This window comes from Hydractinia symbiolongicarpus, chromosome 5 (genome assembly GCF_029227915.1).
Source record: "Hydractinia symbiolongicarpus strain clone_291-10 chromosome 5, HSymV2.1, whole genome shotgun sequence".
Lineage (NCBI taxonomy): Eukaryota > Metazoa > Cnidaria > Hydrozoa > Anthoathecata > Hydractiniidae > Hydractinia > Hydractinia symbiolongicarpus.
The window spans coordinates 34,373,231-34,397,575 of record NC_079879.1 but is presented as its reverse complement, the minus strand read 5'-3'; the positions used below and the strand labels follow the sequence as shown (position 1 = coordinate 34,397,575).

At 35.1% G+C, this 24,345-nt stretch overlaps 4 protein-coding genes and 1 long non-coding RNA gene across 5 annotated transcripts; 2 read left to right on the top strand and 3 right to left on the bottom strand.

The window, feature by feature from the left end:
• Positions 1-253: 253 nt before the first annotated feature.
• Positions 254-1,406, bottom strand: LOC130646146 (uncharacterized). Its single transcript, XM_057452287.1, has 2 exons — positions 891-1,406; positions 254-835 (listed from the first exon to the last, which is right to left on the bottom strand). The coding sequence occupies exons 1-2, from the start codon at positions 1,404-1,406 to the stop codon at positions 254-256; spliced, it is 1,098 nt and encodes a 365-aa protein (XP_057308270.1).
• Positions 1,407-6,774: 5,368 nt separating this feature from the next.
• On the bottom strand, positions 6,775-9,044 carry LOC130646334 (uncharacterized). Its single transcript, XR_008982781.1, has 3 exons — positions 8,782-9,044; positions 8,064-8,155; positions 6,775-6,804 (listed from the first exon to the last, which is right to left on the bottom strand). It is a non-coding gene; the product is annotated as an uncharacterized LOC130646334 (long non-coding RNA).
• Positions 9,045-9,100: 56 nt separating this feature from the next.
• On the bottom strand, positions 9,101-10,954 carry LOC130646333 (uncharacterized). Its single transcript, XM_057452502.1, has 4 exons — positions 10,894-10,954; positions 10,681-10,725; positions 10,072-10,177; positions 9,101-9,386 (listed from the first exon to the last, which is right to left on the bottom strand). The coding sequence occupies exons 1-4, from the start codon at positions 10,949-10,951 to the stop codon at positions 9,209-9,211; spliced, it is 387 nt and encodes a 128-aa protein (XP_057308485.1). The 5' UTR covers positions 10,952-10,954; the 3' UTR covers positions 9,101-9,208.
• A 244-nt stretch (positions 10,955-11,198) lies between these two features.
• Positions 11,199-13,955, top strand: LOC130646332 (uncharacterized). Its single transcript, XM_057452501.1, has 6 exons — positions 11,199-11,500; positions 11,727-11,782; positions 12,114-12,180; positions 12,349-12,393; positions 12,897-13,002; positions 13,688-13,955. Exons 1-6 carry the CDS (start codon positions 11,332-11,334, stop codon positions 13,863-13,865), a joined length of 621 nt encoding a protein of 206 aa, XP_057308484.1. The 5' UTR covers positions 11,199-11,331; the 3' UTR covers positions 13,866-13,955.
• Positions 13,956-14,029: 74 nt separating this feature from the next.
• On the top strand, positions 14,030-19,639 carry LOC130646331 (uncharacterized). The gene is made up of 6 exons (XM_057452500.1): positions 14,030-14,292; positions 14,919-15,010; positions 16,415-16,441; positions 16,964-17,037; positions 17,252-17,410; positions 19,321-19,639. Exons 2-6 carry the CDS (start codon positions 14,972-14,974, stop codon positions 19,586-19,588), a joined length of 567 nt encoding a protein of 188 aa, XP_057308483.1. The 5' UTR covers positions 14,030-14,292; positions 14,919-14,971; the 3' UTR covers positions 19,589-19,639.
• Positions 19,640-24,345: the final 4,706 nt, after the last annotated feature.

The window sequence follows — 24,345 nt, the reverse complement described above, 5'->3', positions numbered from 1 at the left end:
CGATGTAAACTGCTCTTGACACCATACATGTCATTATTACACCATAACACTTTCCTCTGACTCGTTTTTGCACTTCACCACGAATGAGGTATGGTCCAAAGAAATCCAAACTGGTTGAACTAAACGGTGGCGATGGGCGAAGTCTCTCAACAGGGAGGCTACTCATGACTTGAAGACTCTTTTCCTTGCGTTTCCTTATACAGATAACACATCGCGACAGTATTCCTTTCACTATGGCTCTCACTCCAATGATCTAGTAGTGCGACCTAATTCTTGATATCGTCGCTAATATCCCCAAGTGTCCACTCAACTTATGCTCTGTTGAGGCAATAAGATAGGATAGCCTGTGATTTGCTGGTAAAAGGATGAACTTTTGCTTGTTCCACGTCGCCTCCATCCCTCGCTCTGTCCGACCACCCACCACCAGAATTTCATCTTCATACTTCGGACACAGCTTAATATACTTTTCCTTCTTAACTCCGTCCTCGATAGTTCTCTGAGCTTCCTTGATCCAAAAATTGTCTGCATATTGCCGGTCCTCTATTGTCAGCTCGCCTTTGCCTATTTCTCTACCTTGGTTGGTCGACAGGAATCTTTTGTATAATCTTAGGATTCTTGCTGTCGTATTTCTAAGTAGCTCGAGTTTGCTGAAGCGCTCAATATCGATCCTCTCAGCTAATGTTTCCACAAACTGACCATCGGACACATTGACAAAAGAAATCTTTGGACATTCTGGTAATTCTTTTAAGGTGGTGGTACTTTGAACGGGCCAGTTATCAACGCATCGAGACAAAAATCGTGGTCCGGTCTGCCAAAATGCTTTCCCTGTCGAGATCTTTTGGATGTTTTTCCCTGGTGATCCAATCAGCTATGTTTAGATAGCCCTTCACCCAAAACCATTCTGATGGACTGGTAGAGTGTTGTGTTTCGCCAATTCTGTTTGCAGTAAATGTGTTGAAACCATAACTTTCCTTCGAGATCATCGCTTTTATTATTTCACTATCAACTATGTGATACACTTTTGAGAACTTCAATTTAGTCTCCTTTTTGATAAAGCATCTGATGCGCTTACTTAAAACAGCAGCAATTAACACCAAGCGCACAATGTCAATTATCCTTATGGGTGCGACTCTATTCTTAGCCACAATGATTCTACTTCCAAATGACCCGTCAATCAGTTCCCATCTGGCGTAAGCCACGGCACCATATGCTGTTCCAGATGCATCAGAAAATATGACCAATGCAGGTTCTCCAACAGCTTTCTCCGGTTTGATGGCTCGAGGGTAAGAAATCCTTTGTAATTCAGGTAGGACTTGAAAGAATTCACGCCATTCATCCGCTAGATTTTCCGGCAGTGGGTCATCCCATGATATTTGTCGATCCTTTGTCCATAGTTTTCTCATCATGATTTTGGCTTGTACGGTGTAGGGTGAAAGAAGTCCTAAGGGATCCTATATACCGTTGACAACGGATAATATCTCTCTTCTTGTGAATCTTGATGGCTCTGAAGTCTGTTGGAATCGGTAGAGGCGTTGACTTTGCTTGTTGATATCAAAAAGTAAGTGGTCAACTTTAAATTGCCATTTCATTCCAAGCACTTTCTCCGTATCCTCATTATCTAATTCACCAATTGGATGAGTTCCATCACTACCTGGTTTCTCTAACCCAGATATCGTCCATTCCTTAATCTTAAAACCACCCGTTGCAAAAATGATATCGATCTCCCGAGTTCGCTGAATTGCTTCCTCCGCGTTATCAGCGTTGTCTGTGATGTCGTCCATGTAACTGTTGTCTATAATTGCTTTACACGCTATGGGGTAGTTCTGCCTTTGCTTTTCTGTCGTCTTTCGTAGGGCGACCATAGCCATAGTCGCGGAAGGTTTGTCTCCAAAATTTACAGCTGTCATCGCATATGTGTTTGGTTCTTTATCTGTCTGAAGATCTCGCCATAAGAACAAGTGTGTCATCTGATCACGAATTGGTATTTTTATAGCGTGAAACATTTTTGATATATCACCAAGAAGGGCTACACGATTTTCCCTGAATCTCAGCAAGACCCCCAGCAACGTGTTCAACATATCTGGGCCTTTAGCATAATATTCGTTGAGGACATGGCCGTGGAAGTTGGCACTGCTAAAATACAATTCTACACGGTGTACTTTTAGAATCCGGCTTAAGGACGGCATGGTGGGAAATGTAATGAATTGGTCCGCGATACTGATTCAATTCTTCCGTACTGACTATTCTGGAAGCTCCCCTTTTAATCATGTCTTGAATTTGTCGATTGTAAGTATCAACATGTTCTAAGTTCTTTAGTAAGCGTTTTTCGGTTGACTGTAATCTTGCTAGCACAACCGATCTATTGTTTGGAAGTTCATGGGGGTCCTTTATCCATAGATAAGCCGCCTCCCACCTTTTCTCGGTTTCATCATATTTTAAGTTATCTTCACTTAGCCTGTATTCTCTCTCTTCCTTCAGTGTCATATCCTTTCCCCCTGGATGACAGTTTCCACATTTGCAAGAACCACATCTAGGTGTACACTGAATTCCTAAGCTTTCAATAGAAAAGAATTCGTTTAGATGCCCTTGAACGTGGCAGACCTGTGCATTTTCCACTCTTTTAGTCTCACCTTTTCTCACTGGCTGGCAACCACCTACTAGGCAACCAAATATATTCTGAAGTACAAGTAAATGTCCTGCAACTTTTATCGGCACTGGATGGAAAGCTGCGTAGTCGTATCCAATGAGACAATCTATACGACCTCCAAATTGCGGTCTGTTAATACTGGTATGTGGAATGTCTGCTGTCAGTTCAGGATTTTCATTCGTGTGCAATCCAGCAATGTCATTAGAAATAACGTCAATCCCTAAGACATTGATTCGAACATGCCGATTGTTCTCATCAATGAGCGTAACATTGTATTTCATAGATTCGATAAGAGAAACTTCTCCACCGACTTTTGTTATCTCCACTCTTGTACTCCTTCCGCTCAAATTTAGTCTTCTGGCTGCGTTGAAAGTAATTAGTGAAATAGTGCTTCCTCCATCCCACAGGACATAACATCTTACTTCCTGGACTTGAAGAATGACCTCTCTTTTTTGAGCTAATGAGCGGCCATGAAATACAGCTCCAGAAGCGTGCGCTTCATGTAGAAGTTGGTGATGGGGCAATCCACACTCCTCTTTGCGACATTTGAATCCTCTCTTGCAATTGTTAGCCACATGTCCTACTTCAAGACATGCAAAACAAGTGTTATACTTTTTGGTTAGATCAACTCTTTCTTCCGGAGATTTGCTTTGAAAGAGTCTGCATCGCCAGATAGGATGGTCCCCGTTAACTTGGTGCAACCAGCAGCGCTGCTTCAATGTATTCTCAAGGCTATTTCGGGGATCTCGAGAGTCGCTTAGATTAACATTTCCCCGAAATTCATCACATGATCTGATATTGGAGCACTTGTATTCAATTCTCTCGCGATACGTTAAGAGTAATTTCAATAGTGCTTCCTCAGCCTCTGATTTCTGAATAAACCAATTAGTTTTTTCTTCCAATTCACCATAGACGTTATTTAGTTCCTCTATCCAATTATCTTCCGTTTCTTGCTGTTCCGATGCCAAGATCGAAACAAATTGATCGTGCTTCTCCTGCACCACTATCCAAGCTTGTCTGAGATCTGAAAATCTATTTTTAATAGTGGCGAGAATAGCATTATTTTCAAGAGATTTTCATAAGTTGTTAGCTTGTCTTGTGTAAGTTCTTTTAGCTTGTATGCGTTCCCTTTTCGCATTCGACTGATCGGGTACATCGTTTTCTGTGGTGCTCATTTTTGGGGCGGATCCGCAGTTTATAGCTGGCCGGTCCGAAATAGCCCCAAAGTAGCGTTTATTGGTCTACAGTGCTAATTAAAGCTACGAAGTCGCTTCAAAATTTTGGCTTCCTCGTAATTTTTTTTAAGATGGCGATTTGGACAGTGTTCTTGCGTAACATTAACAGTGAATTAAGTACATATATAAATTCAATAAATTCGGATGTTCAGTTGATTTTATAATCGCCTTTGCAATACATCAAGTGTAGTCAGTAATCGAATGTTTTGTGGATCATACAGATAGAAAACAAATTTGTGGAAATGTATAATCAAACATGAGATTCTCTTGGCTTGGCAAGTTCGATTACCTATACAATGAACAAAATAAAACCTTAGTTCTGAACATAATCAAAAATACAAGAAAAATCGTTAAAAAAAGACTGTCATTTTCTCACTTTTCGACCACGTGTTTGTCGTATTGCATTCTACTTTCTTAGCTGCCTTCTTAGCGTCTGTACTCTACGATATCGTTTGTTTATCTTGTGCACTGCCGGTTGCTGAAAGCGTTCTGCGAACGAAGTTCGAAACAACTATGTCGTCGTTGCGCAATCGCAACTTCCACCATTGTACGTGATGTACTCCTGGTAGCAGGACCAGTAGAGCAGCCTAGCTCTTATGAAGAACCTCCGTCCACAGGAGCATCTGTCATAGGTGTCGAGCAGGTGTTCACATTCATCACAGTGTACCATTTATGTTACAGCCCGAGGGTTGTAAGATAACCAGTGATCTCATCTAATTCAACTCCCACGTGGACAACCAGGGGAACATTTCCTGGGATCTGAAATGCTCCGAGACATATTGTAGTAGCAAGGGCATCCGTCCAACAGACCCTGTACATGCTTGAGCAGCCATGGTACTCCTAAACCGCCCTTGTGTACATGTCTTGGGTCTTGAAAGCGTCTGGAACAATCCCGAGTATCTGGGATTCCTCTTCAACGGTCCCGATACACATTTCCTGGGTCATAAATGTTTCTGGAAGAAACCTGAATACCACAGGATCATTTTCAACCGCACTAGTGCACATTTCATGGGTCTTGAAATGGTCCGGAATATACCCGAGCATCTGGGGTTCCCCACTAACTGCCCTGGTATATATTTCTTGCGTCTTGAAAGTTTCTGGAACATGCTTGAGCAGCCATGGTTTTCGGGCGCACATTTCCTAGGTCTTGAAATGGTCCGGAACAATCTCGAGTATATGGGGTTTCTCTTTAACCTCTCTGGCCTACATTTCATGGGTCTTGAAATGGTCGCGAGTTGCATTCTCATGATGTCGGCTCATCTTTATTATTATATCCCAGGCTCAACTAGCACTGTCATGGCTTTGAATAGGGACTTTCCCCTACTCGATTGTGCATGCGCTAAATTTATCGGTTTCCGTCGGCTGGGTCACGTGTTACTGCGCATGTCTTGGAATTTGTCGGATTTCTCGGAATTTCCGGTTTTGTCGGATTACTTGGAATTTCCGGATTTGCCAGATTTGGGGAATTTCCTTTTGCAATGATGTCGTGTGGGTGCGCTTGAACGCACCATTTATATCTCTCTGGAGCGCTTAATAAGAGCCGTAAACTGTGTCACACAATCAGTTGGAGTGCTTTAGTACAGGTATACAATATGTTGTAAATCAAGTAAAGCGCATACACAATTATAGTGTTGCGACTATAACATATTTTTTAAAAGAAAGAAAATTTCCCCCAACGATAGCTGAAATAAAAACAGAGTTTACAAACCGTAGCTACCCCGTCATATCAAAAACAATCGGTCTGTATTATTTTATTTTGCGGAGTAAGATTTTGTGAAAGTTTAAAAATTAATCGTGACAACAGGCTTAGCGCTTATTACAGTTAAATGGTGTCGCACATGCGCATAGGGAAATACCCTTTTGAAAAACACTTCTGAAAAATTTCCCCCGATAAATTACATAAGGAAATTTCCTCTTTCTTTATTGGAATATGACATATTTTAAATCTTTAAATCTCCTTACCTTCCTACTGCAGAAATTGTCATGGACAATCCATTTACTGTTCCAAGATAATTTGATTCGACAGAATTGTTTAACATTACAGCAACTGAAATAACTGATCCTTCAATACAAATTCGCATCAAGATCAAAAGCGCAAGAAGAAGCATCCAAAATATTATCCTGATATAAAAAATATAATGCAATACCGTTTCTTTATAAAACGAAATGTGAAAAGCTTCCAGATGAACACAGATGTAAAACTATAAAATTTAGTTCATGGTTCTTAATTCACAACTGATGAAAAATGTCGTGATAAGGACTACAAGTGTTTGTATAAATTTAGTGATTTATTTAGGAACGTAAAAATGTCCCTTAAGAATTTACGGTGCTTGCTTTTACCTGTTGGATATGATTGTCAGCGGAACGTGTAATGGCAGCAGCAGAGATTGAAACAAGGTACAGCATATAAATACCTACAAGTTGAAACGTTATATTAAGCAGTGATGAGCAATTTGTGGACGCAAGATTATGCCTATCTAAAGTAGACAATTTGGAACAAAAAAATGTTATCCAGTTTAAAGAGATGTTCGCTTGTATTGGAATGAAATGACGAAATGAATTGTATTCGATCTAGAGTTGTTCACTTTGAATATATTTCTTCAATCGTGTTATAGAGCGCATCTCTATAGCACGATTGAAGAAATATATACAAAGGAATATTAGGATTCTCATTAGAGAGGGTCCAATATATCTTGGTCAATCAAAATCATGCAAAGTCATGTTTATTTATTTATTTATTCTTTATTTATTCATTCAACAGACATACAGTACTGAATTAATCTGCAGTTGATAAACGGTATAATATTGCTCCAAAAGATCAGATAGACTGTGGATAAACTCATACCACCTCAACAATGTATGTGAAGTCAAGTAAACTAAAGTGTATCAGCTTACCAGTTTTGCTCCAAATTTTTTGACTAGCTGAAACAAAAAAATATATACTCTCCATCGATCAAGAACTAACTGAGTAGTGCAAATTCATACCATTCCTAATTTTATAACAAACTTTTTTCAGTGTCTCATACTTTTCTTAATATTGAAAGTTTGACATTTGATGTTTAAATCCTCCTTCAGAATAACAAATACGATCCAATAAAAAAACGAAATTTCTTTAAATGTTGACACTGAATTAAAAAGAAACCAGACAGTCACACACTTTTTAATGACAATATACTTTTAGGATTACAAGACCCTAAAACGTACCCAAAATGTTTTGGATATGTGCACATTCGTGTTGTTTTTCTGTTTTACGGAATTGTCTTCTTGCTTCCAGTAATGATGCAAATAAGAGAACTGGTTCGATTAAAGGGGCTACGAACCGGTTAAAATTCTTACTCTCCGCATATTCCGCGCACATTTTAAAAATCCGGCAAACGCGTTTTGTGCAATGAACAGACCAGCACACTTTGCTCGCTGGTTCAATATTGCTTTTTCGAAAAGTATATTACAAAGAAACACCAAGGCTGGAGAAGATAAAAATTCTAGATATATCTATATGTTCTAGTCTGTAAATTACATACATGCAGGAAAAATGGCCAAGTTGTTTTTCGCCGCCATCAGCTCGACTTTCGTGTAAGTCACTAAAGCCGAAAACCAACAGCCGTTCCGTAGCCCCTTTTATCATTAGCATTTCCCTTAAGAGTATCACTTATCAAAATATTACAGTTTACCTTCCACTTCGAAGATGTTAACTTTAATTACGGTATGGTATATGGCGTATGGTTAGTGATGTTACGAAATTGGTAGAAAACACAACGATGTTCGAAGCCTCATTATGATTTCAGCGACTCAATTTTGATATATACGAAAAAATTTCCAACAAATCCCCTCGGCGAGCTCTTATTTAAGATGACAGGCTTACTGAATCGGGTATGTAGCACTTACAAATTGAAATGAAACAAAAGGAATTATATATTATGTGTGCTTTTGCAGATAAGATACTTTGAAATAGAGAAGTAAACTTTAAGGCTAGTAAAGTGGACGTAACTATAACCATGGTATAGACGTATTAAGAACATAAATGACGCTGATAAATTACAAAAAAACGCAGAATCAATTTCCAATAAAGAACGCGTGAAAGGTTGATTTCACACAGTGTTATTATTTATTTATATTGATTTCACACAGTGTTTTTCACTGTTCATACTCAATATTTTCAGAGAGTGTTATAGATTCATTACCTTGGTAAATAAAGCTACTTCGAGGGTTATCGTTACCATAGCAACAATGAGTAGGGCTGTACCAATTTGAGTAATGTTAAAATCGTAACCTCCTAAAATCACATTTAAAAAGTAATGTAACAAAAAGGCATATCTACTTTGTGGCTAGTAGAAGTGGCTTTTATTGTAATTAAGAATTGGTTTATCCTTACATAAAAATTCCACACAATTCTGATCGGTTTATTATGGTGCATGCATGTATTCACATAAAAGCAGTTTTGCAAGAACACAAGCTTTGAGCTGAATTACTGTTTTCCAAAACTATGAACAACCTAACAACCCATAATGTGAATTTTTCTGATGTAAATTATGATTCAATTCTCTTTCAGCTAATAATTTCAAATTGAAAAGAAAGATTATTAACTCAAACATGTTGCTTGATTTCAGGTCAGATACAGAGAAGGATTACTTTATTCATAAAAAGAATTCTTTGCTGTGCGCGATGCGAATGATTGTCTTAGGTAAGAACAACATGGGGCAGAATTTTAAAGTTATGTTCTCTAAATTTTTCAAATTTTTCTTAAAAAAAGCGTGCAGCTGTATCAAAAATTATATTTCCACATTCAAGTATGAGAACATAATAAAACTATTCGCATTTTTGACTTCTTGCTAATTTTAGCAGAATAAAAAGTACAAATGTTACGGAGCGATAAAAAAGTGTAATAACGAAGACACACACCGTATTGTTTCGACGTTGCAGCATATAGTGGAAAGAATTCGTCGTACCCTACAGCTAGCGTGTTGTATGACGCATATGCAAAGCAAACCAGAATGCATTTCCTACGCCTAAAGATTTAGGACCGTATTAAAATCAGCCCTTTTCTACAATGCGAATTCCAAAGTAACATGAAGAATCATAGATTCATTATTGTTATTTCAAGTAACACGTCAGGTACAAGAAATTTTGTTCAAATAATTTCTTCATCCTTTTTAAAAAAAATAAAAGTACAAGAAGAACTTTTTAGTTGATTTTAATACGCATTTTATTTTTCCATTATTATTTGGTTGCGAAAGAATAACAAAAAGGTACCTTCAGTTCAAACTTCTAAATCGGCTTTCCTTATAATGGAAATTTTATAACAAAAGCAGAAGTCTAATCAATAACTTTACCTCAAAATATTTCCAAGTCGCGAATTTTTAAAGTCACATGCGCGACAGCAGGACCTGGTTTTATATTCTACTATTTCATTTTCCACAACATCAAAAATTTCGTTTTTCTTTCCGGAACTGCAGACAGACGATTTGTTTGAAGTTAAAAGTTTCGTCTTTTCATCAATTGTCATGCTGGAAGAAAGTTTTTTCTTTGCTTTAATTTTCAAATCTTCTGTTTGTTGCACATTATTTAGTCTATTACATCCGGTAAGGTGCAATGTGCGTTAAGCTAAGGAACTTTTTACAAAGTCTTTAACCTTAGCCCGGGGTATTTCAAACATATTATGACCGGGAGGGAGGAGGCTATTCCAACCCGACCAAACTTCCGCTAGAATTTTTAAAATAGAATCAGATTTGACACGCTTATAATACGTCTAAGGAACAAAGTGACAGCAATAATTTTTTTGCTTATGTTCGCATTTTTTCTGTGACGTCATTGGGAGCTTTCATTTTGTTTGCTTAAAATTCAATTACTTTTACAAAGATTTTTATCATCATTCTGTTTAAAGGTGAAATCCGCCCCTCGTCCGGACCGAATGGAGTTACCAGATTTTTATCGCTGTCAACGGTCCTTAAGAATTTTAGAGGATAAAATGTTTTCCAACAGCAATAATTTACCACAGCTTATAAAATTACCTTCACCTCCATCAAATTTAGTCCTTAAAATTGTCTCAAAATTGCGCAATGCTTCCAGATTAGTTTTTTTTAAGAAAAGACAATTTTTTTAACTATTTGAACTACGAGGATCCTGACAACTTTCTAACAACTAAAATGTTGAGCCTCGACTCCTTAAAGAAAAACAATGTAACAACCATACCTTCTATCACGTGGTAAAATATAAACGGTCAAACATACGGCGACCAGTAGAGCGAAGACGACGACAAGGTGCGGTAAAAGAATTTGAAATTTGGCAAAAATTGAACCTATAATAATACAAGGATCATACAATATCTTCATTTTTTTAATCATTTTCTCTTCATTCAAACTTGTTTTTAGAAGACATTGAAAAGCATTTCTTTAGGAAAAATCTTTTTATACTACTTAAGAGCCAACTGGGCAACCCACCATTTTTGGTACCGAAATTTTAGAGTTATATTGTTATGATAAAGTTCATCTGGAAAACAGATTACCCGTTGCTTGAGCTCGTTTCCATTTAACTGCAATTTTAGAAAGTTTTCATATAAAACGAAAATAAATATTTTTTATAACAAAGGTTTTAATTAGTTAAGCATAATAAACCATCTCGCATAGGCGGGTTAGACCGCTTTGTTACTGTTTATATGAGAGAAAGTTCATCTCGCCTACCGGGGTCTCGCCTCTAAGAAGCGAGATCTCGCCTATTGAGCCAGCCCGATTGACCATATAAACAGATGAGTAAAAATATGAGGCCAGCCCGCCAACCGGACTCATATAAACAGCCCCTTACCTGTAAATATACTTGGGTAGCTATCCACAGGAAACGCCAAAAATGCTAAAAGTGAAAGTTTAATATAAAATCTAGCTTATCAATAAGAATTTAATAAAATGCATACTCACTTAGCTGGGCGACATAATAATCACAAATTTATAAAAAGTGTTCCCTTTTTAATTGACTTAAGACAAACGAGTTAACAACAAGGACACTTGCTAGAGCACTTACCTCCGATGCCTGGTCCAAGAATTAATCCAGTAGAATAAGAGCACATTAGTAAAGACATTCCGAGAGCCTATATAATAATAAAACTTAGCAAAACTAATCAAAACTTTTAAGAAGATTTTTTCTATCTAGGAAATGGGATAAAGGAATTATTTTTGTATTAAAATAGATGAGACTAAATGCGATTTGGTTGAACATGCAAGCAATCTATGGAAACCATACACAAATATTGTCCCATATATAATTCCATAGCTATCTAACTGCTTGGTCAACCAGAATAAAACGAGATATCGCTCGTTAGTGCTCTTTAGTGCTCTTTAGTGCCAGCTGAGTTCTAAGCTTAAAGGCTCATTTTCTTTTGTTCGTGCGCGCTCACTTTTTAATGGAAGCGAGCCTGAACATTACACGTTTTGTGAAATTTACAACATAACATTTTGCAATATGATGCTATTTTTTAGCTTTTTCTGGGGATATCTTGCGGATATCAAAGGAAGAAAATTCTCCACCATACTTTCGACAGCGTTGTTGATATTGACAACGTTAGCGTTTGGATTCAGTACCACTTTCGAATGGGCGATCGTTACTAGATGCATACAAGGCTGTTTTATGGGTACGTAAGGCGGCTGACAGAACCTCTACAGTTTCAATGTATGATAAACAATTTGAAGTTCATAATCACGTTTATTTTCTGAAGTATTGTAATTCCACGCATTGCACATTGTCAGATTTGAAATGTTAAAATTCTTTTAAAATCCCTATAAAAAAATTATGGATACACAATATAAAAGCTTATTTTCACTTCAGTCTTTAGAAGACTTTTAATTCTTTAATTTCAGGTATAAATGTTATTGCGAAAGCAATAATGGCGGACGTTTGTGACGACACCAATCAAGTACAGTATTTTGCATTTACAAACACATGCACTTTAGAAATGTTTGACTTTCTGTGTTTACATAGAAAAAATCTATGGACGAAAATTAGTGTCAAGTAGCCTAGTTCCCATTAACAACTTTTATTCTGGTTGACCAAGCAGTTAGATAGCTATGGAATTATATATGGGACAATATTTGTGTATGGTTTCCATAGATTGCTTGCATGTTCAACCAAATCGCATTTAGTCTCATCTATTTTAATACAAAAATAATTCCTTTATCCCATTTCCTAGATAGAAAAAATCTTCTTAAAAGTTTTGATTAGTTTTGCTAAGTTTTATTATTATATAGGCTCTCGGAATGTCTTTACTAATGTGCTCTTATTCTACTGGATTAATTCTTGGACCAGGCATCGGAGGTAAGTGCTCTAGCAAGTGTCCTTGTTGTTAACTCGTTTGTCTTAAGTCAATTAAAAAGGGAACACTTTTTATAAATTTGTGATTATTATGTCGCCCAGCTAAGTGAGTATGCATTTTATTAAATTCTTATTGATAAGCTAGATTTTATATTAAACTTTCACTTTTAGCATTTTTGGCGTTTCCTGTGGATAGCTACCCAAGTATATTTACAGGTAAGGGGCTGTTTATATGAGTCCGGTTGGCGGGCTGGCCTCATATTTTTACTCATCTGTTTATATGGTCAATCGGGCTGGCTCAATAGGCGAGATCTCGCTTCTTAGAGGCGAGACCCCGGTAGGCGAGATGAACTTTCTCTCATATAAACAGTAACAAAGCGGTCTAACCCGCCTATGCGAGATGGTTTATTATGCTTAACTAATTAAAACCTTTGTTATAAAAAATATTTATTTTCGTTTTATATGAAAACTTTCTAAAATTGCAGTTAAATGGAAACGAGCTCAAGCAACGGGTAATCTGTTTTCCAGATGAACTTTATCATAACAATATAACTCTAAAATTTCGGTACCAAAAATGGTGGGTTGCCCAGTTGGCTCTTAAGTAGTATAAAAAGATTTTTCCTAAAGAAATGCTTTTCAATGTCTTCTAAAAACAAGTTTGAATGAAGAGAAAATGATTAAAAAAATGAAGATATTGTATGATCCTTGTATTATTATAGGTTCAATTTTTGCCAAATTTCAAATTCTTTTACCGCACCTTGTCGTCGTCTTCGCTCTACTGGTCGCCGTATGTTTGACCGTTTATATTTTACCACGTGATAGAAGGTATGGTTGTTACATTGTTTTTCTTTAAGGAGTCGAGGCTCAACATTTTAGTTGTTAGAAAGTTGTCAGGATCCTCGTAGTTCAAATAGTTAAAAAAATTGTCTTTTCTTAAAAAAAACTAATCTGGAAGCATTGCGCAATTTTGAGACAATTTTAAGGACTAAATTTGATGGAGGTGAAGGTAATTTTATAAGCTGTGGTAAATTATTGCTGTTGGAAAACATTTTATCCTCTAAAATTCTTAAGGACCGTTGACAGCGATAAAAATCTGGTAACTCCATTCGGTCCGGACGAGGGGCGGATTTCACCTTTAAACAGAATGATGATAAAAATCTTTGTAAAAGTAATTGAATTTTAAGCAAACAAAATGAAAGCTCCCAATGACGTCACAGAAAAAATGCGAACATAAGCAAAAAAATTATTGCTGTCACTTTGTTCCTTAGACGTATTATAAGCGTGTCAAATCTGATTCTATTTTAAAAATTCTAGCGGAAGTTTGGTCGGGTTGGAATAGCCTCCTCCCTCCCGGTCATAATATGTTTGAAATACCCCGGGCTAAGGTTAAAGACTTTGTAAAAAGTTCCTTAGCTTAACGCACATTGCACCTTACCGGATGTAATAGACTAAATAATGTGCAACAAACAGAAGATTTGAAAATTAAAGCAAAGAAAAAACTTTCTTCCAGCATGACAATTGATGAAAAGACGAAACTTTTAACTTCAAACAAATCGTCTGTCTGCAGTTCCGGAAAGAAAAACGAAATTTTTGATGTTGTGGAAAATGAAATAGTAGAATATAAAACCAGGTCCTGCTGTCGCGCATGTGACTTTAAAAATTCGCGACTTGGAAATATTTTGAGGTAAAGTTATTGATTAGACTTCTGCTTTTGTTATAAAATTTCCATTATAAGGAAAGCCGATTTAGAAGTTTGAACTGAAGGTACCTTTTTGTTATTCTTTCGCAACCAAATAATAATGGAAAAATAAAATGCGTATTAAAATCAACTAAAAAGTTCTTCTTGTACTTTTATTTTTTTTAAAAAGGATGAAGAAATTATTTGAACAAAATTTCTTGTACCTGACGTGTTACTTGAAATAACAATAATGAATCTATGATTCTTCATGTTACTTTGGAATTCGCATTGTAGAAAAGGGCTGATTTTAATACGGTCCTAAATCTTTAGGCGTAGGAAATGCATTCTGGTTTGCTTTGCATATGCGTCATACAACACGCTAGCTGTAGGGTACGACGAATTCTTTCCACTATATGCTGCAACGTCGAAACAATACGGTGTGTGTCTTCGTTATTACACTTTTTTATCGCTCCGTAACATTTGTACTTTTTATTCTGCTAAAATTAGCAAGAAGTCAAAAATGCGAATAGTTTTATTATGTTCTCATACTTGAATGTGGAAATATAATTTTTGATACAGCTGCACGCTTTTTTTAAGAAAAATTTGAAAAATTTAGAGAACATAACTTTAAAATTCTGCCCCATGTTGTTCTTACCTAAGACAATCATTCGCATCGCGCACAGCAAAGAATTCTTTTTATGAATAAAGTAATCCTTCTCTGTATCTGACCTGAAATCAAGCAACATGTTTGAGTTAATAATCTTTCTTTTCAATTTGAAATTATTAGCTGAAAGAGAATTGAATCATAATTTACATCAGAAAAATTCACATTATGGGTTGTTAGGTTGTTCATAGTTTTGGAAAACAGTAATTCAGCTCAAAGCTTGTGTTTTTGCAAAACTGCTTTTATGTGAAAACATGTATGCACCATAATAAACCGATCAGAATTGTGTGGAACTTTTATGTAAGGACAAACCAATTCTTAATTACAATAAAAGCCACTTCTACTAGCCACAAATTAGGTATGCTTTTTTGTTACATTACTTTTTAAATGTGATTTTAGGAGGTTACGATTTTAACATTACTCAAATTGGTACAGCCCTACTCATTGTTGCTATGGTAACGATAACCCTCGAAGTAGCTTTATTTACCAAGGTAATGAATCTATAACACTCTCTGAAAATATTGAGTATGAACAGTGAAAAACACTGTGTGAAATCAACCTTTCACGCGTTCTTTATTGGAAATTGATTCTGCGTTTCTTTGTAATTTATCAGCGTCATTTATGTTCTTAATACGTTTATACCATGGTTATAGTTACGTCCACTTTACTAGCCTTAAAGTTTACTTCTCTATTTCAAAGTATCTTATCTGCAAGAGCACACATAATATATATTTCCTTTTGTTTCATTTCAATTTGTAAGTGCTACATACCCGATTCAGTAAGCCTGTCATCTTAAAAAAGAGCTCGCCGAGAGGATTTGTAGGAAATTTTTTCGTATATATCAAAATTGAGTCGCTGAAATCATAATGAGGTTTTAAACCTCGGCTCTGCCATATAAATAGCGCACCCCAAGCAAATGAATGACTTAAAAATCGAGTTAAATCCCAAATAAGTTAAACGAAACACCTTGCAAATATGACGAATGGAGGGGGCGTACCAAATTGGTAGAAAACACAAGGAATGTCAACTTTTTACTTTTTTACGGTACGGTATCGTAAAGAAGCAGAAAGTTGCCCTTCGTGGTGTTTTCTATCAATTTCGTAACATCACATACCATACGACATATACCATACCATAATTAAAGTTAACATCTTTGAAGTGGAAGGTAAGTTGCAATATTTTGATATATCATACTCTTAAGGAGAAATGCTAATGATTAAAGGGGCTACGAAACGGCTGTTGGTTTTCGACTTTAGTGACTTACACTAAAGTCAAGCCGATGGAGGCGAAAAACAAACTGGATATTTTTCCGGCATGTATGTAATTTACAGACTCGAACATACAGATATATCTAGAATTTTTATCTTCTCTAGTCTTGATTATATTTCTTTGTAATATACTTTTCGAAAAAACAATATTGAACCGGCAAGCAAAGTGCACTGGTCTGTTCATTGCGCAAAATATGTGCGCAAGATATACGGAGAGTAAGAATTTTAACCGGTTCGTAGCCCCTTTAAGCGAACCAGTTCTGTTATTTGCATCACTACTGGAAGCAAGAAGACAATTCCGTGAAACAGAAAAACAACATGAATGTGCACATATCCAAAACATTTTGGGTACGTTTTGGGTCTTGTAATCCTGAAAGTATATTGTCATTCAAAAGTGTGTGACTGTCTGTTTTTTTTTTAATTCAGTATCAAAATTTAAAGAAATTTCGTTTTTTTTATTGGATCGTATTTGTTATTCTGAAGGAGGATTTAAACATCAAATGTCAAACTTTCAATATTAAGAAAAGTATGAAACACTGATAAAATTTTGTTATAAAATTATGAATGGTATGAATTTACACTACTCAGTTAGTACTTGATCGATGCATATGTATTTTTTTGTTTCAGCTAGTCAAAAAATTTGGAGCAAAACTGGTAAGCTGATTTTAGTAAATTCTATTCAAAATTAAATTCAATTAAATTTGTCATTTTATGTTACTTGACTTCACATACATTGTTGAAGTGCTATGAGTTTATCCACAGTCTATCTGATCTTTTGGTGCAATATTATACAGTTTATCAACTGCGGAATAATTCAGTACTGTATGTCTGTTGAATGAATAAATAAAGAATAAATAAATAAATAAACATGACTTTGCATGATTTTGATTGACCAAGATATATTGGACCATCTCTAACGAGAATCCCAATATTCCTTTGAATATATTTCTTCAATCGTGCTATAGAGATGCGCTCTATAACGCGATTGAAGGAATATATTCAAAGTGAACAACTCTAGATTGAAGACAATTCATTTCGTCATTTCATTCCCACACAAGCGAGCATCTCTTTAAACTGGATAACATTTTTTTTGTTCCAAAGTGTCTACTTTAGATAGGCATAATCTTGCGTCCACAAATTGCTGATCACTGCTTAATATAACGTTTCAACTCATAGGTATTTGTATGCTGTACCTTGTTCCAATCTCTGCTGCTACCATTACACGTTCCGCTGACAATCATATCCAACAGGTAAAATCACGCACAGTAAATTCTTAAGGGACGTTTATACGTTCCTAAATGAATCGCTAAATTTATACAAACGCTTGTAGTCCTTATCACTGTTCGTCACTTGTGAATTAAGAACCATAAACCAAATTTTATAGTTTTACATCTGTGTTCATCTGGAAGCTTTTCACATTTCGTTTTATAAAGAAACGGTATTGCATTATATTTTTTATATCAGGATAATATTTTGGATGCTTCTTCTTGCGCTTTTGATCTTGATGCGAATTTGTATCGAAGGATCAGTTATTTCAGTTGCTGTAATGTTAAACAATTCTGTAGAATCAAATTATCTTGGAACAGTAAATGGATTGTCCATGACAATTTCTGCAGTAGGAAGGTAAGGAGATTTAAAGATTTAAAATATGTCATATTCCAATAAAGAAAGAGAAAATTTCCTTATGTAATTTATCGGGGGAGATTTTTCAATGGTAGAATATATGAATAAATAAATAAGTCTGATATTTAACAGCAGTAAGATGCAAGATTTGTTAAGCAGGCACTTAAGAAAGAAGAACACCACAAAGGTAATGTGAGTTATACACAACTTTTTCAAGGAGATTTAATTTCATTTTCATTTTTTCATCATTCATTCAAGGGCGAGTAGAAAATGTTTTTGTTCAATCATAATAAAATACAAAGCATTAGAAAATAGATTCCATGTCTTGCATTTTTGTCGACGGCGATGGATTTATCTACTGAAATTTAGCTTGTTTGTTACATTTTTACTTTAAAAAAAATAGAGCGCTTTTTTTGTGGAGTATACCAGTCGTATTATATTTTGTCAGAATTTGTTTTAATAGATCAGCTCATTGCAGGTAAATAATTGGGGCTGTTTTTTAATTACTACCATTCTCCAAAAAATTATTTTTCGAAATTTCGATTTACATTTTGTACATTTCTAAAGAGAAAGATTAAGGAACCAGAAACTAATTTTGTTTCAATATAAAACCATTTTAGCGTCTTTAAACACGAGTTGTTCTACTATGTACCCAACTTTTTAATCTGTAGGACAGACGATTCTAATATTAGTAATTACGGGATAATTAAACTTTTACAAGTAAAAAATCCCTATCATTTGATAGAGCCTGTAGATCATTTCCAAGCTAACAATTGCTTTATGTGGGAAATCTAGCGTATTTTATACCTTCCATCTGATGAATATCGTCCGTCTGACAGATAGACTAAATTTAAAAAATTTTCTGCAAACAAACCTGCTTTCTGCATTCATATCTTACCTAACTGAACTATCAATTTTTTTGTCCTTCTGTCAATATAATCGGAAGCAATATTCATCAGGGACACTGGATAACTTATAGAAAAGAATAAAAGAGTTCGTGTCCGACAGATTTACCGTGCGTAACTAATTGCTGTGATTTCAATTACTACAGTGTTTTGAGACAAAATATTTTAGCGATGTTTTGATTTTTATATTGAGAATACGTTTCCGCGCCAGTTTAATAATTATTCTAAATTCTTAAGGCTGTGAACATTGAATAACATAGGGTTAAAAGAATTAAAAATCCGTCCGACAGACAAATAAAAACTATCCGATATCAAAGAAACTTCTTTCTTAGGATTAATACTTCACGCTACAAAAAGGTAACACAAACTTTGTCACCTTGTTACGTCTTTTATTGTGACTTTATCTTATTTGTGAAGTCATTGCATTGCTCCTTGTTTGTGGAGCAACATGTTTATGATTTTGTGAGGAGACCCAAATCAGATCGAACATTGGCAAATAAAGAATACTACAAAAGATATCGTGAAAAACAAAATTTATTTTTAGGACTGTATGGTTCTAATGATATGTAAATTGGGAAAAATTAAACATTCATTGGTCTTTTCTTTTCTCTTTCGATAGTATTTAGCTCGAAAGACAAAAAATAGAACTCCAAAAAAATATCGAATCCGACAGATAAAGTATTCTTGAGAAGATCTCTCAATCTTAATGTTTTTACGGTTTTAGGGAAGCACAAATGGTGTATTTTTTAAAAATCAAAACAAAAACCTCAAAACTTATTTAGTTTGATTTTCGTAGCACAGAAAAGTATCGAAAATCCGTACGATAGATCAACTAATAAAAAAACAGACCCAATTATAGCACGCTCATCAAGGAATAACATAGCCAGGAAGAAAATATTAAAGATTATTATATTAGTATTATTTGTTTAGACTGCTAAACCGGACGATTACCAGAGGCTGTATGTTGAACACTTATGTAAATATCTTATTCTTTTTTTTTTTTAGAACGTTTGTACCTACCGTATTTGGAAGTTTATACTCTTGGTCGCTAAGCAACAAAAAAAGCGTGAGCATGAATAAAAATCCGATAGGCTATCCTTTTGACGAGAATTTCACATTCTTAGTCATGGCAGTATTTGGTATTTTCAATACGCTTCTTGTCGTGCAATTGTCAAGCAATATAAATAAAAGAAAAACAGCGTTCACGCAAGAGAGAGTAGCAACGAAATTTCAAACATTTTGTGATGCAAGAAATAATGTCACTGTGTTATGATGATTCGCTTCCCTTAGAACATGCTAACAAATTGCAGTGATAACGGTTGGAAGAAGCTTTTTTGAGATTTAGAAAAAAATAAGAGCCCTGTGCATTGAAAATCAAACTTTTTAATTCTTGAATCCAGTATGTAAATGCAACAACTGCATGTAGGACGAAACTTGCAGTTTGACTTTCACCTTTTTTAATTCTTAAGCCCATGAAAAGCGTCATATATTCGGTAGCCCATGGATAAACTTGCCGGTTCGCACGTCCTTTATATATCGCAGTTTGTGTTTCCGTTGCACGATTTTTTTTGGCGCAGAGACAGAATGAGGCTAGCTGGGTGTGATTCAGCGTTGAATGTTCAGTTCATCGTTTAATTGCAGGTAGATCCTGATGGACAACCATCATCAACCCTAACCTGTTATAATGCTACTCCAAAAGTATTTGCTGTCAAAGACAGAGAACCTTTGTCTTTATAAAAACATAGAGCGACAGCAAGTTTCTTTTTAGCTGCCATGGCTATATTATTCTGGTGATCTAAAATTATGTGAAATGTGAGTTTTTTCAGTAAGTTTTATCCATTTAGAGCGTGGCATTCAAAAGTTCTTTTCTGCTCGCCATCGCACAAAATTCCGTTTAATAATTTTCTTCACCAACTATCCGTTCTTGTACGTCACTGCGTCAAAAAAAGAGCAGCTACTAAGGCTTCGAGTTATCAATTTTTTACCTTAGTTATTAGGTAAAATACAAAGCAAAGCCTGCTGGTCTGCCATGTTTGTTTACATTCGGTGTGGTTTCGCGCGTTATTTTTTCAAGGTGAGGGCTAAAATTATCCGTGTAAAGAGACAGCTTCTTCTTCACACTTCCGTTTTTTCTTTAAACTTCCAATTCATGCTTTTGCTTTCAGGAACAACATCTTCAAAGCAACAAAAACAATTATAGTTATCGAGACTCTTTTTGTGTTAAAAGTCATGCAACTTTCTCTCGACAAGTGAGATTAAAAGTTTCAATATGATTCCAAGTATATATTCTTTAAATCTTCGGAAATAGAGGGAGAGTCCTAAAGTTCATAGAACTAATATTAACCACAAAGTTTTATAAAAATGATGCAAGTATTTTAGATGCTTCTTTTAACAGTTTATTTAAACATGCTATACTGGTAATATCATGTTTTATTTTTCTCATTGAAAAGCTGGCAATTTAAAAAAGATCTATTCTTATGAGTTAATTTTTACATAGCGTTCTCTACAAGTTCCCAAGCACTAATGGTAAACTATTCTCTGTTTTAATACAGATTAACCGTTATGTTTTGTTGTAGGGTCTGTGGCTTCGACTAATTCTTCTAAATTATGAGTTTCCAATTAATGAACACTATTTCTGTTGGAAAGATTAAAATAAATGATGTGGTTTGTTCGAACGCCAAACCTGCCATTTGTAATTAAGATTATGCGTCGGTACGCTATTTTTGGTAATATTTTACATGTATGACGCACGAGGAAGTGAAGTTTATTTTTCTTCAATAAACAGAAATGATCGAACTTTATAGATCTCAACAATTTTAATTGCTGCACATGGCATAGCTGGTTTGGGCGAATATAGCAGTTTCGGTTTCTGCACATCGAATCCTCCTCATTGTGAGAAAGTGTGTGAACATGTACAAAATATCGTCGTTTTATTTTTATCATACACTCCTTTAATTGACATTAAAACTCAACTAACTGCACATGCATCAACAAAAGGAATTTCGAAATGGTTTAGAAATTTCCACATGTTCGTTGCACAATTAAAAATCACTTTGTGTTTATGACGGTTTTACAGTGTATTTTCCACCGTCAACTGATTGTCAACCTGGCCGGTCAGAATTTGTAATATTCAAGCCACACAACGGAACATAGCAATAATGGTAGCGACAAATTCAATACGTAATACAGCCGAAAAAACACAACATGCAAAAACTCCAAATTTTATTCAAACTATGTTAGTAACTATATATAACCTACAAAACAGCTTTTTTAAAAGCTTGAAAAAAAATTAACTTATCCAACAAAAAAAATACTAAATTAAATGACGACTGTCAGCAATAATTTTTGCTGACGTCAGCATGTTTAGTTAAAATTTGATTGTTTGATAATCTAGTATTTGACATAAATGTTTGGCGATATTTACTTAAAAATATCTAAATTAAGTATTATTTTGTACTTTGGATTTCATTTTTACTATTTCGCCATTGTCCATTAACGTATTGAGGCACCAATCGTACAAAAACACTGGGAAAGATTGATACGCTTATTTCACTCAGTTGTATGTAGCTTCTTTTTTTAATCATTTCTTTGTTGGAAAGATAATTTTTTACAGTTTTGTATCAGCATGAATAATTTCACAGGTTCCCAACCCATAAACTCTTCAAAAAACAAAGGAAAAATTGAAAAATTCTTAGGGCTTAAGTGGGCGTAACTTCACCAAAACATTAGGGCTTGGGGCAAATATGGGTGTTTTCAGCAAGAGAAGTAAATTGTTTGAACAATTTACAACATACAAACCCTAAATATAGAACTTTAATAAAGGAAATAACAAATTGAATTATTTAGAGCTTTAAAAAAATTTGCATGGTATATCATTAGCTTGAAATTTTTTTTGGTCTTTATGAATTTAAGATGATAAAAAATGAGCACCCCAAAGTGTCAGAGTCATTGTGTTAACCGTTCTAACCTTATAAACGAAAGTATGCCTCACGCATTTTCCCTCTCCACCCCAAAATGGTCAACAAATGCCGTTTTTTACACAAGACAGTCAAAACGCTGTTGGTTTTTACACAACCATTAGGAAACATTTTGGGAAATAGTTATCAGTTAACCAATACATTATCTCTTACCACAACTATTACCCTCGGTTATGACTCTTTTGACCTCGGTAAAATGTCCAAGTAGAAATAGACAAAACAGTTTATATTGCATGTTATTATATTTTATATTATATTACATATTATACATAATTATATAATTATTGAGTTTTTAGGAGGATTGACTTATATTAGAAAAGTATTTTTTTAGGAGTAGTTCAATATACTGAACCAGCTTCTGTTGCATCTCGGAATCTTATTTATATCAACACTTTCTTATTTGACAAAAGAACGATATGGGTCAAATACACAAAACCTATGATTACACGCAACTTTGTTCAGTCAGGATTTAAATAAGGATTATTGCGGCAAATTTAGTCACGTGAGTATCGCCTGTTTAGGACAATTGATGCCTTATTTTGCAATTATCTCGACCTAACTGCTTCTAGTCGAACCTTTCTTTTCTAGTGTTAAGACTACAAGTTGTACGTCTAAATTCTTTGTATCAGCTAATTAAGCTGAAAATTAAACCTATGCGCAGCCATGTTAAAAATATCTCACGGTATATTTAGACCTTTTCCGTATGTCTGTAACTGTGGGATTCATTCTTTATAAGAGTGGTGTTATTTTAAAATCATCCTGATGTCTTCATAGTATATTCGTAGCACAGTTATGATTAAAAGATCTGAGAAATGCAAAACACCCTAGGTGCTCTTGTTTAAGCAGTTTCATTTAACCGGCACAACTAGATTTTGTGGGGAAAATACTAAAACTGAAACTTGAAAAAGACATATTGCATCAATGAAAGAAAACAAGCTCATTTGAGTTAACAAAGGATAGGATGCCAGCTAAATTGAATGAGTATATTTTCAGAATATTCCTCAATGTTTTGATCTGACTGTTGCATTTCAAATGTTCTAGGTTATCTCTGACTGTTGTATCTCAGATCTGACTGTTGTATTTCAAGTGTTGTAGGTTATCCCTGACTGTTGTATCTCAGGTCTGATTGTTGTATTTCAAGTGCTCTAGGTTATCTCTGACTGTTGTATCTCAGGTCTGACTGTTGCATTTCAAATGTTCTAGGTTATCTCTGACTGTTGTATCTCAGATCTGACTGTTGTATTTCAAGTGCTCTAGGTTATCTCTGACTGTTGTATCTCAGATCTGACTGTTGTATTTCAAGTGTTGTAGGTTATCCCTGACTGTTGTATCTCAGATCTGACTGTTGTATTTCAAGTGCTCTAGGTTATCTCTGACTGTTGTATCTCAGATCTGACTGTTGTATTTCAAGTGCTGTAGGTTATCCCTGACTTTAGTATCTCAGGTCTGACTGTTGTATCTCGGACGTTCTTGCAATTTATTTACTTTATTAATCTACCTGTTTTGGAAACATTTTGCGTTTCGAAAATAATTTGATGGATTCAGAAGAGCAAAGGGTTTTTTGAAAGTAAATGAACATTCTATTTGCCTAAGCTTGTCCTTCCATAATATGCAGGCATTTTGGGCCAACCAGAATCCTCGTAGTGGCAACGAGCAAAAATCATTTGCTATTCTTTAATAAAAATTTGTCATATTATTGTAACTGGCTATATTATATCACTGGCTATTCCAGAAAAAAATGAAATAGATCATGCACACTCGTTTAATTTTCGATGTTTGTGGGAATTGTTGTTGGTTGTGCACCAAAGTATGTAGCTATTTTCAAAGTTTCGAGGGCACAAAAAAAAAATTTGCATTTCCAGCTCTCAAAGAAGGACTGGACGCTTCAAACCCGTACTAAACTTGGTAATTGTTTGCAAAACAAATTTACAAATTAAGGCCAGTGTGAAATAATGAAGTTGATATAGCGGGGGTACTAGACCTTTATTAAACTAACCATAAGTCTTGAATATGCTGGTTTTAAAACTGAGTTTTTCAGGGGACCTACAGGATA

What these genes read in the sequence shown, in the direction of transcription:
- LOC130646146 (XM_057452287.1), bottom strand. Translation starts at nt 1,406, where the DNA reads ATGATGAGAAAACTATGGACAAAGGATCGACAAATATCATGGGATGAC. An exon ending in GTCCATCAGAATGGTTTTGG is followed by an intron (nt 836 to 890) that starts GTGAAGGGCTAT and finishes AACATCCAAAAG; the next exon opens with ATCTCGACAGGGAAAGCATT.
- LOC130646333 (XM_057452502.1), bottom strand. Translation starts at nt 10,951, where the DNA reads ATGTCTTTACTAATGTGCTCTTATTCTACTGGATTAATTCTTGGACCA. An exon ending in TCTTGGACCAGGCATCGGAG is followed by an intron (nt 10,726 to 10,893) that starts GTAAGTGCTCTA and finishes TTTCACTTTTAG; the next exon opens with CATTTTTGGCGTTTCCTGTG. An exon ending in ATTTTACCACGTGATAGAAG is followed by an intron (nt 9,387 to 10,071) that starts GTATGGTTGTTA and finishes ACTTTCTTCCAG; the next exon opens with CATGACAATTGATGAAAAGA.
- LOC130646332 (XM_057452501.1), top strand. Translation starts at nt 11,332, where the DNA reads ATGATGCTATTTTTTAGCTTTTTCTGGGGATATCTTGCGGATATCAAA. An exon ending in TTTGTGACGACACCAATCAA is followed by an intron (nt 11,783 to 12,113) that starts GTACAGTATTTT and finishes ATTATTATATAG; the next exon opens with GCTCTCGGAATGTCTTTACT. An exon ending in ATTTTACCACGTGATAGAAG is followed by an intron (nt 13,003 to 13,687) that starts GTATGGTTGTTA and finishes ACTTTCTTCCAG; the next exon opens with CATGACAATTGATGAAAAGA.
- LOC130646331 (XM_057452500.1), top strand. Translation starts at nt 14,972, where the DNA reads ATGGTAACGATAACCCTCGAAGTAGCTTTATTTACCAAG. An exon ending in AAAAATTTGGAGCAAAACTG is followed by an intron (nt 16,442 to 16,963) that starts GTAAGCTGATTT and finishes TTCAACTCATAG; the next exon opens with GTATTTGTATGCTGTACCTT. An exon ending in CTGACAATCATATCCAACAG is followed by an intron (nt 17,038 to 17,251) that starts GTAAAATCACGC and finishes TTTTTATATCAG; the next exon opens with GATAATATTTTGGATGCTTC.